At 37.5% G+C, this 19,244-nt stretch overlaps 1 protein-coding gene across 2 annotated transcripts in view; it reads right to left on the minus strand.

The window, feature by feature from the left end:
- The window catches only part of LOC149235880 (uncharacterized), a 239,828-nt gene extending 228,467 nt beyond the window's left edge, over positions 1–11,361 (minus strand). Inside the window, exons 1-3 of one of the 2 annotated variants that reach the window (XM_089372261.1) lie at positions 10,450–11,361; positions 6,345–6,524; positions 4,983–5,037 (exon numbers count right to left, since the gene is read on the minus strand). In XM_089372261.1, coding sequence (XP_089228387.1) covers positions 4,983–5,037; positions 6,345–6,524; positions 10,450–10,860 — 646 coding nt within the window. In that variant the 5' untranslated portion in view covers positions 10,861–11,361. The remainder of the gene's footprint in view (positions 1–4,982; positions 5,038–6,344; positions 6,525–10,449) is intronic. The other variant, XM_089372260.1, reaches the window with a different exon arrangement.
- Positions 11,362–19,244: the final 7,883 nt, after the last annotated feature.

Raw genomic sequence — 19,244 nt, forward strand, 5'->3', positions numbered from 1 at the left:
CATGAAGGACGAGATCTCAAAGTTCGCCAGCAGTGTCGCCTTCCCTACAGCATCAAACCCTTCACAGACGAGGTATTGTGTGATGTTACACCTCTGGATGTTTGTGATGTATTATTAGGCCAACCATACTTGTGGAGGCGACATGCTGTGTATGAGTCAAGGCCTCGTGCTGTCATTATTTCTTTGGATAATTCATTATACAGGATACCGGAGGTAGCCCCACCTATCGCCACCTCTTTGATCACTACCAAGAAAGGCAGCAAGCTCATATCACAGACTAGGAAATTTATTTTCTGTCTGGTTCGCTCCCAAAGTAAGGGGAAGATCGTCACCACATCCATGACTCCCGCGAAGGGTTCCTCCACGCAACAGCAGCAGCAGCAAAGGAAAACGGTCATGACAGAACATAGGAACAACTTCTCCTCACCCACAGGTGTACCACACAAGCTTCAGGTGGGCAACAAAGTCTGGTTGCATCTACAGAAAGAACGCCTTACAAGAGCCCATCAGAAGCTCTGACCACGCCGACATGGTCCTTACACCATTACTAAGGCTATGGGAAATAATGCTTTGGAGCACAGCATTCCTCCATTCCTTCGCCTGCACCAAGTGTTCAATGTGTACTACTCTCGACCATGCTTCCCACCATTACTGGACACATCCGAGATTGCAGAACAGCTCACCACGGACCAAGTTCAGCAGATGGAGGAACTCAACGCAATGGGGACCATTGCTTCCTAAGGGGGGAGGAATGATCCAGGTGGATGTTGGTGACCACCCACCTATCCCATTTGGACCCCCACAACTGTCTCTTTCAGTTTTTTAGTTTCCTAAATTGTAGCACAGTTTACTATTTTTAGCAGTTTTTCGGGTCCTGAACTTCCGGAGCCGTTTTGAGGCCCTAAACAACGTTTTTTGGGAAATCTAGGGGCAACATGGGTCCCTTCCCAAAGTGGTAGTGCTCAGATACATCTTTCTAACGAGCTATTGTACGCGTCAAACAGAGATCGTATACCAAAGTTACGACCCCGGGAAATTGATGTACCAATTTACCCAAACAGCGCCCACAATTTGGCGTTTCATCTTCTAGGGTTAGGTTTTGGATGTGAAGGGTTTTCCATTGTTTCTCAACAATAAATAGGCCTTCGAGCCTCATTGTAACACAATTTTTAACAGTTCAGAGGCATGTAGCCACCACATCTCTTCTCAGAGATGAGCTACCATTGCCCTAGCTGGTTTATTTCTATTTCTGTTTGTAAGCATATTTCAGCATTTTACAGTAATGAAATGAAGTATTATTTCTGTTGCATCTCTGTATTTATGGTTATCGCATCTCTGTATTTATGGTTATCTCTGTAATCTATTGCATTCCTGTTTAAGTCCGGATCATATGAGCTTGAAGAACTAGGTATAAATGACAGGACAGCAACCATACTTGAAGTGAAGAAAAACCTCATTCTTCAATTGGAGGAAAAATGCAACAACGTTAATGTCATAGTTCAAAGATTTTTCAGTAGGTTAGAACCCTTGACCAGCAAGGGTTTGCCCTCTATGCTTGTGATAAACGACAAATTAATGCCCATTGAAGATTATGTTCGAAAGCTTACAGAGGTAGGTACCAATGCAGCTTCAGTTTCAAACATAAGAGGTGCAACAACACCAAGGGTTGTGCTGAATGCACTTAGAGATTCCTTTTTCATTCTAAATGAAATCAAACATATATTTCCAGTAAAACCTACTTTTACTAAGTATACAGAAATGGATGAAGTTTACCGAAGAGTAACTAAGTTATCTATCCCAGATAAGAAACGTTGGGAATAGTTAACTGATTTACTTGACTGAAAAAAGGATCAAACAGCCTTTAGTGTTTCCAGGAACAGGTCATCAACAGTTCAGCAGTTTTCAGTGTTTCCAGGAACAGGTCATCAACAGTTCAGCAGTTTTCAGCTTTTCCAGGAACAGTCATCAACAGCTCAACACCAAAATAGTGACAGATCGACTATCAGTTTATATTCCTGATTTTGTGTTGATCTATTTTTGTAAATTTCTTTAAGATGTTTTCTCAGCTCTAAGATTGTATAAATAACTCCCTTCCACGAGTTATTAAGGGTTGCACCCTTGAAAGAAACATTTGTAAGCATTAAATGTACTTGGCTTTTTCTGAATCATTAATACAAAGGCAAAGGATTTTGAGTTTTGATTCATACAGTTTTGTGTTCCCTATAAGTTTTCCAGTTTTCATTCATTGTGTTCTTTCTTCATATTCTTAAGTTTTACAGAGATAAACAGGTAGGAATAATTGTGTTTCAATTTACTCCTATAAGCTTCTGAAGTGATCACCTTTAAAGAGAATGAATTATATAAACTGTTTGTTTAATTAATTCCCTCTAAATCATAAAATCATCAGCATCTTTTGTAATCTTAGGCATATTCTGTTAAACTTTCTGAACATTGTTTGAAGGTTTTCTTACTTATGATTATTTAATTTTCTATTTGAAACTTGTAATAGTCATATCATCTTTCAGTTTTTACTCATCACTAAACAAGCTATATCACTGTGTGGATTTTAATAGCAGCCCTCTGTTTAAATATTAATATTATTCAAAAGGTTAGGTATGAATGTTTTATATGTTTTATATTTGTTTCATACATTGGTCCTCCAAAATTAAAACAAAACCCCCCAAAACAAATATCCTAGATGCACTGGCATGATAGCTAACCATTATCATCTCAGAGATACAACACAACCAAAGTGGAATCTAATTATCAGAGAATCCCGTGTTTCATGATTGCTCTAGGCATATAGATATTAGGTGCCACTTTATCCGGGATATGGTACAACGAAGAGCAATAACGCTCCATCACATTGGGACCGATGAGCAAGCCGTCAATATTCTAACAAAGCCCCTGGGGAAGGTCAAGTTCTTGGCCTTTCAAGAACGACTTGGTGTCGTGGAGAGACCCTCTTATGAGGGTCCTATATGAGATGGACATTGAGCTCTGGGAGCTCCGGGGAGCTTGGGGTACTTCTTGGAGCGATGGGCAACCATAGGGTGAATGGTTCAGCCTTTCCCTAGTGGTTTGCTGTGTACAGGGTGAGTGATTCAGCCTTTCCCCTGTAATACACCTTGGCGACATGTACGCAGGATGAGTGGTTCATCCTTCTCCTGTTGGGACATCCTACCCATGTAGACTGGGACTCATGGAAAGTACCTCTCATCTGGCCAATGAGTAGAGAAATGAGGATAGGGACCATAGTACTATGATGGACACATCGTGTACTACTATACTCCCTATGCTAGGATGACCAATATTGATCTAGGATCAATTGGAACTGGCTTCGAGTCAGTAAGAGTGGTATGAGACACTCTCTTTTGATTGGAACTGACTTCAGGTCAGCAAGAGTAGTATGAGACACTCTCTTTTGATTGGAACTGGCTTCGGGTCAGTAAGAGTGGTATGACACACTCTCCTTTGATCAAGACTGACTTCGGGTCGGTAGAGAATGGTATGATACATTCTCGATCACTTCTTCTTCTTCATAGTTCAGCAAAGCAGAGCAGAGCAATGCAGAGTAGTGCATCGATGGCAGAGATAGTATACATTGGCAGATGGATTAGCAGATGGAGTTCTCCCTAGTTGAGAGGGAGTGTTAAAATTGGCAACTAGGGCCAAACTCCACATGGGTCATCTTATTTATGACAGCTGATATTTTTCTGAATTCCTCTCTCCGAGAGGTGTAGGATTGATCTAAAGATCCTCTGATTCTGACATGTACAAATGAAGTTATGAATTTATTTTGATTATGGTCAAATTGTCAAGGTCAGCCAGCGAACTTATGTAGGCTCAGAAGCCCAACAACCACGTCTATTCATCCTCAACGTTGCATACAAATAGAAGGTGACTTAGCCTCATTTGGACACACTCATCTTCACACTTCTCTCTCTCTCGCTCCTCATTGATTGGGTACAGATTTCTGGGCCTCTCTCTCTCCATAGGTCCGAAATTTCAGGAGGCCAAAATTTCAAGGGACTGAATTTCTAGACAGTTTGACCATGCGTTGACCTCCTTTGACTGCGTTTTTGTGAAGGCTATCTCGGCTATCTCTATTTGGGCAGGTCACATTTCAGGGCACAGAAATCGAGGCTAAACGTTGACTGTTGACCAGCGTTGACTTTTCTGGTTAGGGCTCTTTTACTGCTGTTATAAATTATCAGATTTGTAAATTGTACTATCTCTCTCTGCTGAACTATTGAAGACTAAAAGAAGATTTGATCAAGGGTTTCCCCACATTGGCGTTTGTCCCTGGCCAGTGCCACATCTTGTGTCCTCTTGTTTTGGCTTGTCTTCTACTGTTTATGTTTATGTTTTATCTGCATTTTACTATCATGTTGATGTGATTGCTAATCTGAATATTGATACTGGGCTAATAAAGAAATTGAAGTAAAATTGCTCTAAAGCATAGAACATACCATTGTTGCCTAATATTAACAAACTAACATCCTCACTATGAGAGGCAAAATTCAAGGAATAAGAATCTTCAGAGACATGGTCATTCATATAGAGAATTAATCCTTTAAAATTTAATAACCAGTCTTGGGTAAGAAGCATTGAAACTAAAGATATTGAAGTGAAAATGAAAACAAAACATCAGAAGCCTTAAAGGAAAATACCTCTAAATTCTTACAACTTAAAGGTTCTGTGCACAGGTTACAAAGATGGAAATGTAACATTTGTTTCTTATCATAATTTTGACAAATCATCAGAAGTATTGAAGGAAGATACCTCTATATTCTTACAACTTAAAGGTTCTATGCACAAGCTGCAAAGATGGAAATGTAACATTTGTTTCTTATCATAATTTTGACTGGTTCACCAATGCATCCTCTAATATTGCAAAGATAAAGATTAGTCCCATTTTTCTTTTATCTTCGACCCAAAGATTCCAATCTATACAGGACTAAAACATGAAGAAAGCATACCTTGTGCAAGAACAGCAACCCTAACAGTCTGACCCGTTCCTTTAGGTAAAATCACCTGAAACGACCACACTTGATTGCCTTAAAATAATGTAAACCATCCCACACCAATTTGCACACAGACAGATTCACAGAGATAAGGCTTTACCAACTAACAAATGAAAAAAGACAAATCGCCTAAAGAAGATAGTTTGTCAAAGAAGTATTTTCCTGTTCCATAAACAACGTATTCATGAGGAACTTCTATATTCACTAGAGAAAAATCACAACTGCTAGAGAATACAACTCAAACTCAGTCTTCAATCCAATGTTGCAAATATCGGCATCGGGATAAAATTTGCAAGGGTCCGGAAAACCAAAAAATCAGGAAAATATTCGTAAAAGTTGACAAACATCGGCAAAATTATTAAAAATATACAAAATTTAAAAAGTCAAAAAAAATCATTTAAATCGCAATTTTTCCATCAAATTGCAATTTTTTGCACAGTTTATGATAAAATCGTGATTTTTTTGCATGGTTTTAGAATGGCCAATTTTTTCAGCCCATAAAATCAGCTAGGCCAAAAAATCGTGATTTTGCGATTTTTCACGATGAAATCAGGATGTTTGCAACACTGCTTGAAAAGCTTGAGTTCGGAAATTGTTGCAAACTTTATCAGAAAGGTTAAAACCTCTGCATATAAAAATAGGATTTTTTTCACTCACAAAACTGCAAATATAGCTACACTCTGGCCTTTCTAAAGTAAGGCAATGACACAGAAGTTCGTATTAAAACCTACTTTGTCCACATTACCATGCTTAGCATTATCATGCAGTGTCAAACTCAATCCTGAAACTGTAATTTAGGCACAAAGCTTAGACTCAAATTCCAGACTCAGCACAAACTAAGTTTCTGAGAAAGGCTCACTGCAAAACACAAATTTATTTATATGCCAGTTCATAACCCATTGGGATTTCTCCATGGAAGAGTACGGAAATTTTATCCTTTATCCTCAGTACAACCATTGTTCAATCTGAATGTACACACAATAGAGATAAACAGCCATTGTTCAATCTGAATGTACACAAATATAGTTAAAGAGCCATTGCTGCATTGTTTGAATCATCTAAGTCCACCGCTAAAAGAAAAAACACAACATAGAAAGCAAAAATACTTTGCCAAGTATCAACATTATACTTATAAATAAGCATATATGCATGTTAAGTGCTTCGAGAGTTTGGGTTCTCATTTCTACCCATACCACACAGGACACTACACAGTCTTAAGAACATCATTCTTCCAAGTACCAAGCATGGCACATTCTGCTATATATAAAATAGAAAAACTCAGTCTTGGTCTATCAAAATTTTAAAGCTCAAACTCACCGTTGCTCTTAATTGCTGGTCATTGTATTTGGGATCAATGTTGAGACGGAAATGAGCTTCTGCTGTCTCTACAAACTTTGTACTTGAAGTTTGCTTGAGCAAACTAATTGCAGTTATAGGATCATATTCCTCCTTCTTCACTCGCAACTTCTGAATTTCTAAAAATCTTTTTGAACGCTTCTGTAAGTAGTAAGTTCATAAGGCTTCATGTTAAATTCTCATTCAGTAAAATCAATTCAATGCCTATTTCTAAATTTCTACTACCTGCACCTAACCGATAGATTATGGCATATATCTTTAAAATAAAATATAAAATAAACTAACTTTTTCATGTTTTGAAAAGAAAAGAAAAATAGTATTCTAGCATTTTCAGAATCTGATGTAAAACCTCCCCCCTTAGAAAACAGCTTGTTATAATAAATGAAATCCCAAAAATCCATATTTTTTACCTGTCTTCTCCCAGCTTGTAAAACTCGTCAAATGCTAAAATAGCCGTATTCAATGAACTGATAGCCAAAATATGGCAACAAGAATTGAATATATTTATTATTTACTTACACTAATTCCTACTAAGCCTTCTGCTCTGGTGTCGAGAAAAAACTGAGAGAGAGCATGTTCACTGTTGTTAAAGTTTTCAGCTGTACTGAGAAAGAGAATTTTGAAACATTTTTCCTGCCTGGTCATCTGAAAGCAAAAAGTGCATAAATGAACAGAAATTAATCCAAATGACCATCTTTCGGTGGAGGGAATCAAAAAATACATAAACAGGTACCTTGAATGTATATCTGGGGCCAGGGTGGCAATTGCAGAGGGAATCATCTATGATCCCGAGGAACAGACAGAAACAACCTATGCCTGGGGGTCTAGGAAAAGTCACAAAAAATCAATCAGTGACCTATGCTCTTTTGCAGGGCCTCCTCCTTGCCAAAGAAGCCAACATACTCTAGGATACCTAAGTGTCACTCTCAAAACCATGGCTCGAAAAATGGTTCCAACAGACAGTAAGTTCGCATTGATCATTGAACGTATTAACAAGGAGGTCAGGAACCAACTCAAGATCTCATATCTCCAAGTTCTAGGGGATCTAAACTCAGAAGCCGACTCATTTGCAAACAAGGCATCAACACTTAAACAAGCAGTATTGGTAAAAAAAATGGGGGGGCAAACATATTGCATCATCCCCTAAGGTTAGTTTCATTCAGGTATTATGACATGTTATATCCATAATAAATCTCATATGCAGCCACATCTCAAGCATCATTCATATCACACAGGGAGAGGATTTGCAAGGATGCAATCCCATCCTAGCTATTTGAAATTCAAAACTGTTGTCCAGCTTTTAGAACTCAAAATATTTTATCTCTGCAAACAGGATGGGATTATGGAATGGAAAGGGACCTTTTTTGCTTGTTGGAGAATTCTCAGACTGCTGGATACCCTGGTAAGAGGTTCTTTGCTCTTTGGATTGCTTGGTAAGGAGAGGGGAAGTTTCATCTCATACTCTGAAGAATCCCAGTGGTTATCAGTTATTATAGCTCAGTATCTCTGATCTGTACTAGGTTTCTGTTCTTTTGCTTTTGCTTCCACAACTGGAAATTGGGTCAGGGGAATGTGTTCATTCTGGGTCTATATGTAATGTTGTTTGTACACACAACTCTGCTTATCTGGTTTTTGTTTTCCTTGAGAAATCAACCAGGGCTTTCACATGTTTTGTCACAACAAAATTTGAAACTCTTTCTTGGGTTGTGGCTAGAGTTACTTGTGTCAAGAGATTCGTTCCAGGTTTCCTATGTTGGTGGAATACCAGTGTTCCAGGTTCCCTGTTGCTCAGTCTGCAGAAAAGAGGATATTCCCTGCTTGTGGGATTTATATTTGGACCTGTTGCAAATTTGGCTCTGTCTTCAGTCAGTTTTATTTTGGCTTCAGAAAACATGGATCAAAGAGAGGTTATGGAATTCAAATGGACACTGACAGGCCATCGAGAAATCACCCAGAACAACAGAAATTCCCTGTTTTCATTAACTACCAAAGTGCGCGAGAATGAGCATTACTGTGCCTCACAGCATGCAACGATTATGAATATCTTGCTCCAGCAGAGGCAGAAGCCGGATGTTTTAAAAGCTGAGTGCAACATGTTTAGAAACTTGGCAATTATCTCAGCAAGGAAGCCCGATCCACAGCCTCCAACAATATGATGTCCCTCGATGCAGCTTATGCAGAGTTCAGAGAAGAAGAAACAATCCATCAGATGAAAGATGGCATATATAACGAGCATCAGAATTCTCTCTCACAATGTATTCATACTGGCTGTATTCTTCAGTCCCATTGACCTACTTTTCTGGTCATTGGTTGAACATCAATAAGATTATCTTATCTTATCTCCCATCAAATCTATGCAGCCAGCATATTCTCCGCTAAGTTTATATGCATTTTAAGGTTATATGTCTATTAGGAGTTTTCAAAAGGCATTATAAGGTTATAATGCATTTTAAGGTTATATGTCTATTAGGAGTTTTCAGAAGGCATGATACTTTCAAGAATATCTGAAATGTATTAATCTTACGCAGTAGTAGTATCTTCCAAGTATCTTCTGAGAGCTGCCATTTTCATGAAGAATCCTAAATCAGCTTTTTTTGTATGCTCATTGCTAGTTGCCGCCCTTTTACAATATAATATTATCCAGTTTCAGTTTTACAAAACGTATATCTTGGGGCCACCTCCAACAGCGTGCGAAAGCAGATAAAGCTGATTAAAAGAAACCATGTTTAATTAAAATAATTTATAATTTTTATTGTTTCTCTTTGCACTAGCCATGAAACTTCAGTGTCTTGGGAAAATATACCTTTTATGTACTAGAATGACAATTAAGCCACTATGAATTTTATGTGCTAGAATTACAATTTCAGCCACTAGGAAGAATAACTTAAAATTAGATCGGCAGCTCATTTAAGTTCTTGTTTGAATAAACGGTAACCTCACAGGCAATCCGTTGAAGATAATATGTGATGAGAGCTCTTGTTTGAATAATGGGTAGCCTCACAGGCAATTGAATTGTAGAAAAGATTTGTAGAGTTCTTGTTTGAAGAAAGGATAGCCTCAAAGACTCATCAATTGTAGATAAGACTTAAGGAGAATCCCTTTTTGAACAAAAGGTAGCCTCACGGACTATTCAACCATAGGTGAGATTTGAACAGGCTTCTCGTGAAAATGATGTTCAGGTTGTGGCAAGAACTTCAAAGCCTACATAAGAATGCTTATGGAATAATTTCGTGTCTGCATACACACGTTCATATTATGTAATATTTTACTTTAATTAACCTTCATTGACAGATAGGATGAAGTGGCCTGAGTCCAAATATTTGTAAGTACTTCCTTTATACTGAAACGGAAGAATTTGGCCTGATGAAACAGAAGCATTTATGATTTGGCCCTCCACTTCAGCAGGCAAAACAACCTGCTAGGGACAAAACTCTGAAAATGAGCACTTTCATTCAGCTAATTTTCTGTTACAGGAGGTACACTGCGGTCAAAATTACCCAGGTCTTGCACCTAATCCCGATTGCTTATTCAAGCCTCAAGGGGAATTGAACCTTGGTTGGTAGCTTAACAAGTTGCCGTCTTCGTTATTGAACCACAACCCCATCGCAAGTGCAGATAATTTCAAAAAGCATTCGCTAAGAAATTCAAATTACTCTAACAGGACCAAGTATTAAACAAACTTGTTATGCCTTTGGAAGCCTCTGCCTATACGCCAATATTGCAATGCATTCACACAAATTGCAATCCACTTTTAGATAGGCTTGACAGAATTCACAACCCATATTCTGTGTGAAAACAAAGTTGCACAGATTCAACCCTCACCCCACCATCATAAGGGTAGGGATTGTGGCGTGAAGTTGTGCAACTTTGTATAACATCCCCCCACCCCAATTTAAGAAGCATGAGATGCCCCAATTTCCTTCCTTGCTTCAGAGGAAGAAGAAATGAGTATATCCCTATTTGGCAGGAAACATGCGATTGTATGATTTACTTTCTTTTCGGCATTGAAATATAAGATAAAAATTAAAAGAATACTACAGTGAATGAAAAAAGTAGAGGGACATACTCTGTCACTTTTAAGAGGCAATGCCGCTTTCCCAGTCTTGGGTTTCAGTCTCGGCAGAACCGCCGTGTCTTCGCCAGCTTGCTCTCGTTCTATTGCTTCCTCTTCTCCCACAATAGCCTCTGCAACTCCGGCCGCTACAGCACGAGTCCTTACTCTGTCTCCTGCTACACAGTGCAGGCGAACACTCCCCCATGTCCTCACACTCTTGCAAAACAAGAGCTGCTTCTTGCACCTTGACAGACCAGTAAATGCATTGAAATGGATTTTGCCTGAGACGATGGGCTGTTGAATTGCTGAAGATGGTGATGACGGTGAGGATGATGTTTTGGGGAAATTGCTCAAAGAGTTACGGTGACCTGTTGCTGCCACTGCAACATCTACTAGAGCTGTGGTTGCAGTTATAGTAGTCATTTATACTAATTCTGAGAACTTGTACAGAACAACTCTAAGGATAGAGGTATGTCATACAGCTTTACAAATTCACTCTGAAAACACCCTCCGAGATGTAATTAGATGAGACCAGCTATGGTAGAAATCAGCCGGAGAGAGCAAAAACTTGAAACCAGTTAATGGAAGAAACAATACCGAGTTACAAAACTAACTAGAAAGACTCCAGTGAAATCATACCAGTGAAAGAGATGGACCCAATTGCATGGCCCCCTCACCAAGCAGAAAAACTGCAACAGGGTCTTGGCAGGGCAACAGAGTTATGATCCATCCAGCAGCAGTATTACCAACAGCCCAAATGATTCCTACTCACCAAAGAATGAGAGAAAAAAACAGAACAGCAGAGGGTGGTTTTATCCACATCGGCAATCCTATAAGATAAGAACCGTCCTTGGTCACACGTTTTGGCAAAAACTAGCACAGATCATAGGAAACCCAAAAAAATTAATCAAATAGGCAATGTGTGCGTTTTTTTGCTTCTAGCTTCTACTTTTTAGTTTGTGGAATGATTTAAATTTAAACCTATTTTTATGAGCAGAGAATATATTAATGGGTGCAGAACTTATGAGTATTTAGTATAACTGAAACTATGTCATGGTATGATTTGTTTTTCCATACATTTATAAAGAATAAATAGTTAATTAATTAAATATTAATAAAGATTATTTTTATTATTAATTTAACATTAAATTATAATAATTTTTATGGTTTAAAATAATTTGAAAATTATTTATAATATTTATATTTTAAAATAATACTTTTTACTTTAAAATAGTATTTTAAAAATAAAAGTAAATTTAACTTTCTTTTACATATTCTTGTCTATGTGAATTTTACTGAAATCATATTTTAATAGGTTTTTAGTTAAAAAGCCTTAAACCATATTTTAATGTGATTTTTTTAAGTAATAATTTAAAAGCCTTAAATATTTATTTAATAGTGTAGTTGTCATTAAAATTTATCGTGTTTTAATATAAGGTTTGATAGCTAGTGTTTTTTACGGTTAGTTTAATTATTGAACTCTCAAAAATATGTATCAAGTGTTATATTTGATTAAGAGCAACATTGTAGATGTTTTAGCCTAGTTTAAATATAATTAAATTAAAGTAAAAAACTAAACTTTCATTCAAGATGATTGACAAAAATTTAAGTATAATAATGAACAAAATATTTTCATAAATTAATTAACTAAAATTAATAAATAAATAATTTCTATTCATTATTTTTTTAATATAATAAATATTTTGTTAAAATGTTATAATTTCATTTCATTAATAAATATTTTAATATAATATGTTAGGTGTTTAAATTTTATTTGTAAAAGATAGAACAAAATTAATCTTTATTGCACTATTAAACAATAAATTAATGGAATGAACTGACCAACTAAATCACCCTAAGTCACTCAACTCCTAGATTTAAGGATTTAAATTTAAGGATTTAAGGGACATAGCAGGAAATTATAGTTAAAGAGGACTTCGTTTTAGGGTCGGCTAGGAGAAAAAGGAGACCATAATAATTCTAGAACATTAAATGTACTCATTAAATGTGTTGTTAAAACAAATCAGATTGAACATTAAATCCACTGACAACGAAAGTGACAAGTACAATGATAACACAATAAGACTATAACCAATAGAAAGTAAGAAAAATAAAATAAATTATATATATATATATATATATATATATATATAGTTTTATAATGTGAAAATGATAACAAAATAAGACTATAACCAATAGAAAGTAAGAAAACTAAAATAAATTTTATATATATATATATATTTAGTTTTATAATGTGAACTTTAGACTGTGAAGTTTAATTTTTGGTCAATAAGCAACTAATTGGGTAGTCAACCATAAATAGAAAACGTTATAATGTCAGCCAAATAACAAATGCTTTTAAGTAATTATTAAACTCCTTAATAAAATTAACATGTGTAATAGCATAAGTGGAATTAACATAACTTTTAAGGTTAAAGTGAAGTTTTTAGCTAAAAGAATTTTCTTAATGGGAGACCATGGGCTCAATTCTCCTTAATACCCTCGTGATTAGGTTTTGCTAATAAATCGGTGAGATGTAATCTGCCTAATTATTTTATCATAAAAAATATAAACTTTAATGGAATTTATTTAATTTATTATTTTAAAAATAAAACTAAATTTATTTTTTTCTCTATCTTAATCTTCTCTTACTTTCTAAATTGTGAAAACTTTTTGCTTCTTTAAATAAAATCAAAGCTATTTCAAAAATATATGTATAATATCAACCCCCGATGGGGATGACTAACCCTTGATTGAAGGGGCCTTGAGATCCCCACCCCCCGCCACATGTATCCCATGTGGATGTTAATGAGGGTAGGTGGTGGGCACTCAGACCAATGAACGATGCTCTTGGAGAAGGAAATCTTAAGTAGTATGTTATCGCTGGGAAATGTGAGTGTTTGGTTGTGTTGGGCGATGGCAAGAGACGTCGTGCAAGGTAGTGACGGTTACGCTTGTTGTTCAGGGTTGTGGTGAAAGTCAAAAGGCCAGGGTGGTGAGGGATTAAACGTCGAAGTCGACCCTTGTGTGTGGTATTATTCTCAGGACTTCGTTTGGGACCCGAATGCATCTGTGTCTGGAGATACCGCTTTGTTGGGTGGCTGGCTCTTTTTTGGGTCGTTGCTCCTCCATTCACTACTATCTTCTTTCTGTTTTGGTGGATTCACCAGGGTCTACAAATTTAGGTAACGTGCTTCCTCTCATGCTGGTGTTTGTTGGTTGTCTTTAATTCTCTTTTTGTTAGTCCTATTGTCGCTATTGCCCTTGTGAAAGGGTGGCATTTTTGTTTCATTTTAGTCATTCTCAAAGGCTATAGGGCGGGGACTTGGTTCAATGCTCCTGTGGAATTTTGGGGGTGTAAGTCAGTTATCGATCTTAGTCAAGTGCCTCGGGTCTCTATGAGGAGTAATATGGCCTTTTATTTGCAGAATTGTGGTCAATTGTGCCCCGCCTTTTCGTTTGAGGCCCCAATCTGCCTTAAGTTCAAGATTGGGCGGGTACTTGAGTGGAACCAAGAGTCTGTCTTTAGGTTTCATGAGGTTGTGATATTCAGTTTGGTTGGCCTTCGATGGACTGGAAGGTTCTCAGAGTTGTTATGTGGGTTTTATTGTGTCAAATCTTGGGGCATGCTTCCATTCTCGAGGTGGTTTCTTTTCTGTAGTGTCGGGGGGCTCGGGGGAGTCTGGTCCTGGTGCATTGGTATAGTAGAATTGACCCCCCACTGTTATGTTGTCCAGTGGTGGGAAATTTGGAGATTGTTATGTAGTGGAGATTTCGAGGGTCAGTTGGTCTGGGATCGTGTCATGCCTAAGAAACTCCTTTCATCTGCAAGTATGTCGCGTTTGCAAGGAAGACCCCACAAAGGGGTTGGACAGCATGGCAATCCAGTCACTCATGTGGGTGGCGCCTCATCCTTCAGTGAGGAACGCTCAGCCAATCTGGACAGAGAGGAAGAGATAGCTCAGAACCCCGCTCTTTCTATTGTTCGTGTTATTCAGGCCCCTCCCTAGAATGGATTGTTGTTCAATTACGAGGGATCCAGGCCAACCTGGATATCCTCCACGATCATAGATACGAGGATCGAAATGAAATTGTGGCTTATTTAATGACATACAATTCTCTCAAATGAAATTTCTGGAACAATTGGAGAATGTTCGCAAAAGCCAGTGGCGAACAAATGAACACTTGCAAGAGTTATATGCTCGCCTGAGGCACATTGACTACCATATGCATGAGCAACAGGGTCAGCTAGTAGTTGCAACTATGCACCATCCGCACCCGCCACCATGATATGCCTTTGAGACGTTGTTTTCTTATTTTTTCAATTTTTTGGCTACTATGGCTTCATAGCCCTCTGGAAATAAGGTGTCAATTGATAAATCTTTTGCTTCATATTCCAACTCTCCTTGCCAACAAATCTGGTCGAAATGAGGCAAGACGAGCTGATGAAAAAATGAATGTACTTGTTTTATTCATGGCAATATAAATGCAGTGCTTTTGATCAACAACAAAAAAATATCTATAATATCAAGTACGTGAATTTCATAATATCAAGTATGTGAATTTCATGATATAATATTTTAATATAAACACTTTAAGTAATTATTAAAACTCCTTAACAAAATTAACATTTCTAATGGGATATGTTGAATTAACTATAATTGAATTTAGTTAATGTATCAATGAGTTTTTTGGTCCCTGATAATGGGCAGAGTGTCCACTCGAAATGTGGGATAAGGTAAACTTTTACAGAGTTCACATATGAAAGATACAATGTTTAACTTTTTATTTTAATTTAAATTTAAATTGAGATATAAATAAGTTGATTTAAATAAATTTTAAATGATTTTAGATAGTATAATTTAATTAATCAATGTTTTTGAATTTTTCTAGCGATATATTTGAGTAGATTTTACTCAAAATTTGACAAGAATTCCTTGAAATAGTAGATTTTATTCAAAATTTGACAAGGATTTTTTGAAGTAGTAAGATTGAGTTTTATGATATGCAAAATCAGAGTACCTAGGGGTTTTTTAGGAACGTTGAATCCATTTAAGCATTTAAAAATGTATTTTAAACAATGAAAATTCACAATCTCACTAAAAATTATACCACAAAATTACGGCTAAAAACACAAAAACGTCCCAAGTTGGTAGGAGCGAGAGGGGTTATCTTACACCCTAGCGATAAATAAGAGTTAAAATTTGCATGGGGATTGGGTATGGTTGTGGCCACAACTACCACCCTATCAAAACCTACCTTGGTAGCAATTTTGAATGGGTCCCCTAAAGTTGATCTTCCACCTCTCCGAATGATCTGTTTTATTCCAAAGACTTTAACTCGTTGTTGAGCCAAATCTTTAATTCCTAATGGTTAAACCCCTCTTTAGGTGAATATGTCCTCATACTCATCCATGACCTTGTCCATCTATAGTTGTTGTTCAACTCGGCCTTGTCTGGAGGTTGTGTCCACCATCTTCTTCTTCCCTTGAGGGCATATCATCAGGAAAACAAATTTCCCGGTTTTGGAAATGAGCTTACTGCATTGTTTTGCAGTAACCAAAGAGATGGCGGTAAGCAGTGCTACCTCCGATATCCTGTACAACTTATTTCCCAAAGTAACAATAATAACACGAGGCCTTGAATCATACACAACATGTCGCTTCCACAAGTATGGTTGGCCTAATAATACATCACAAACATCAAGGAGAGCAACATCACACAATACCTCATCTGTGAAGGGCTTGATGTTGTATGGAAGGCAACACTACTAGCTCATGCGAAGATCCCATCCTTGGTGAAGCCACCTGATGGTGTACCTTTGTGGATTTGTTATGGTCAGTAAACCCAGCTACTTCACAACCTTTGCTGAAATGAGGTTCTTTTGGCTTCCACTGTTGACAATGAACTATAGCGGGAAGCCCTTTACCCACATCTTGGAGTGGAAGAGGCGCTCCTCCTCCTTTGGATCTTCGTGGTGGCGACGGTGGCATTGGGCTCCGCATTGATAATTTGCTTCCCTTTTTCATTCCCCTTGTCAGGTTCTGAAATCTTTAGCTCGGCCACAAATGACTACTTGGCCCGACACTGACTTGTGTTGTGAGTGGATCTCTTATGGAACTCACACCACTTTCCTGTGTCCTTTTTCGGCTTCGCGGCGCTGTTATTTTCTTGTAGCTTTGGCGGGTTGTCTTAGGATGCCCCGCCTTGGCTTTGTCCTTTGTTTTGTGGTTTGGGGGTACCTTTCCCTTACTTCGGATTCACAAATCCAAAGTCTCGCTTCTTCTGTTTAAACTTTTGCTCGATCTTGACGGCATATTGGTATGCCATGCTAAGTAAGGAGATGTTTAGGAATTCTATTTCGTCCAGGATGTACTTGTGCAGGCAGCCACAGTATTTGAGTACCAAATGCTGCTCTGAATCCTTGATACCCAACTTTATGTGAAGGGTATGGAAAATATTGGTAAAATTTGGCATGTCTTGGTCCCTTCCCTGCCACAGCATGGTCCACTTTATGTATTGATCCTCATAGCTTCTGACAAGGTAGTACTGCTCCTTGATGGCAGCCCGGAATGAATTCAAAGTGGGTGTGGCTGAAAACAATGAGGCCGTACTTTCATCCTTCTACTCGCAGTAGGTTTCCCACCAGTCCTTGATGTGGGGGGCGGCTTTGAGAAGAGTGAAAGTAATCTTTTCCCGGCCGGAAAAATCATGAACAGAAAAATACCCTTCTAGCATATTTAACCATTTATCTAAGATGTCTGCATCTATCTGACCCTCACATATGGGAAGGTCAAAGTTAACTTGTACTTTAAAGGGTGTGGCACTTCTAGAGTCGCTGCTGGAAGTAGATGTGTCGCCCCTGGGTAGTCGTTGAATGATCTGGGCAAAGTTGTGCATCATCACGTTCCTTTGTCGCTCGAGGGCCTCTTTAAGCAAGATCTTGATAGGATCTCTTGCCCCCTCTTTTTTCTTTTCATCCGCCATGGGAGGCCGTCGGGATTTGCGATGCTGGTCTTGCAAAGGTTCGACCAGTTCAAGCCCTAACTCCTTATATCCCAACCTCGTTGGGGACATGCAAAGAAAGACAGAAAAAGAGCAGACCGCTTTGATACCACTGATCCGGATTTAAACAAGAACGCAACAAATTACAGATATAACCATACATACATAGATGCAGCAAAAATAATACTTTATTTCATTACCGTAAAATACTAAAATATTCTTACAAACAGAAATGGAAATAAACTAGCTAGGGTGATGGTAGCTTATCTCTGAGAAGAGATGTGGCAGACACATTCCTGTGAACTATCTTACAATGAGGCTCAACATCATGTCTATTTTTTAGAAACAATGGAAAACCCTAAACATCCAAAAACCTAACCCTAAGAGATGAAGCGCCAAACTATGGGCCCCGTTTTGGGTAAACTGGTACGTCAACTTACCGGGGTCATAACTTTGGCATATGATCTCTATTTGATGCTCACAATACCTCGTTAGAAAGATCTATCCGAAGACAACAACTTTAGGAAGAGAAACAAAAGTCCATGGACCCCTGTTGCTCCCATTTTTCCCAAAAATCATCATTTAGGGCCTCAAAACGGCTTCGGAAGTTCAGGACCCGAAAAACTGCTAAAAATATTAAATTATGCTACAATAAGGAAACTGAAAAACTGAAATAAATAATGGTGGGGGTCCAAGCGGAATTGAAAAGTGCCCACCAATATCCACCTAGATCATGGCATCATTGGCTTTGACTTATTAGGTGAAGCATAAACAATTGTGATTCAATATGCAATGATCTCACAAATAAAGGCATGAAACTTATGTGACTTATGCTTGGTGTATGCATTTGCATCTAGTGACAAAAATGATTTATATTATGATCATGAGGATGGCTTGATGAAGTTTGGCTTGATATTGATTCGTAAATGAAAATTTGTTGAAATGACAATAAATGAATTCATAACTTGGTATTTGGATGTGAGCTCTACCTGACACCTGGTCCGAAGAGTTTGTCACAATGATATTGGTAGAAAATTTTATGACTTTGATATTAGGTTTTTATTTGGCATCTAAGGCTTGATAAGAAAAATTAGTTGATTTGATTGCATAGTATTGATTCGTGTAAGGTTGAGTACATTGATTAGTATAATGTTTGTAGATAACATTGCATGGTTTGAAGCAAGCTTTCTGAGTCCAATATGTTGCATTGACAGTTACCTAGTAAAGCCAGGAAGATGTGCCAAATCCAAACATCTACTTCTAAGTGGTCCAAGATATGCCTTTTATTTTATAATTAGGGGAATTTTTAGGTCTAAAATGGGCCTCCCAAGGAAATTATAAAGTAATAGTGGAAATAATAGAATAAGATTAGATTACATCATCAAAATTTAGAGGGAAAAAAAGAAAAAAACTATTTTTTCAACTCGTATTTTCAACTTTTCTCCATATGTGTTTACTCAAGATTTGAGCGGCAACACTCGTTGGATGCATAATTTTGATTCCTCATCCAAAGGAGTACCCATGTTTCATACTTTCGATGGACCCTACTACACTAAAAGTGAGAAAAACATGAAAAACATGATTGCAGTCACATTTTTTAATGTATTTCTCATTTTCATGTAGCAGGGTCCATCGAAAATATGCAACATGGGTAATCCTTGGATGAGGAACTAAATTTTGCATCCGACAAGTACTCCCTCTCGAAATTTGAATAAAACCTTAGGGAGATAAGTTGAAAATACGAGTTGAAAAAGTAGTTTTATTATTTTATTATTTTTTAACCTTTTTACTTTTTTACTCCAA

Source organism: Pinus tabuliformis, chromosome 8, assembly GCF_031772625.1.
Source record: "Pinus tabuliformis cultivar Carrire ecotype Pingquan chromosome 8, CPIR1, whole genome shotgun sequence".
Classification (NCBI taxonomy): Eukaryota; Viridiplantae; Streptophyta; class Pinopsida; order Pinales; family Pinaceae; genus Pinus; species Pinus tabuliformis.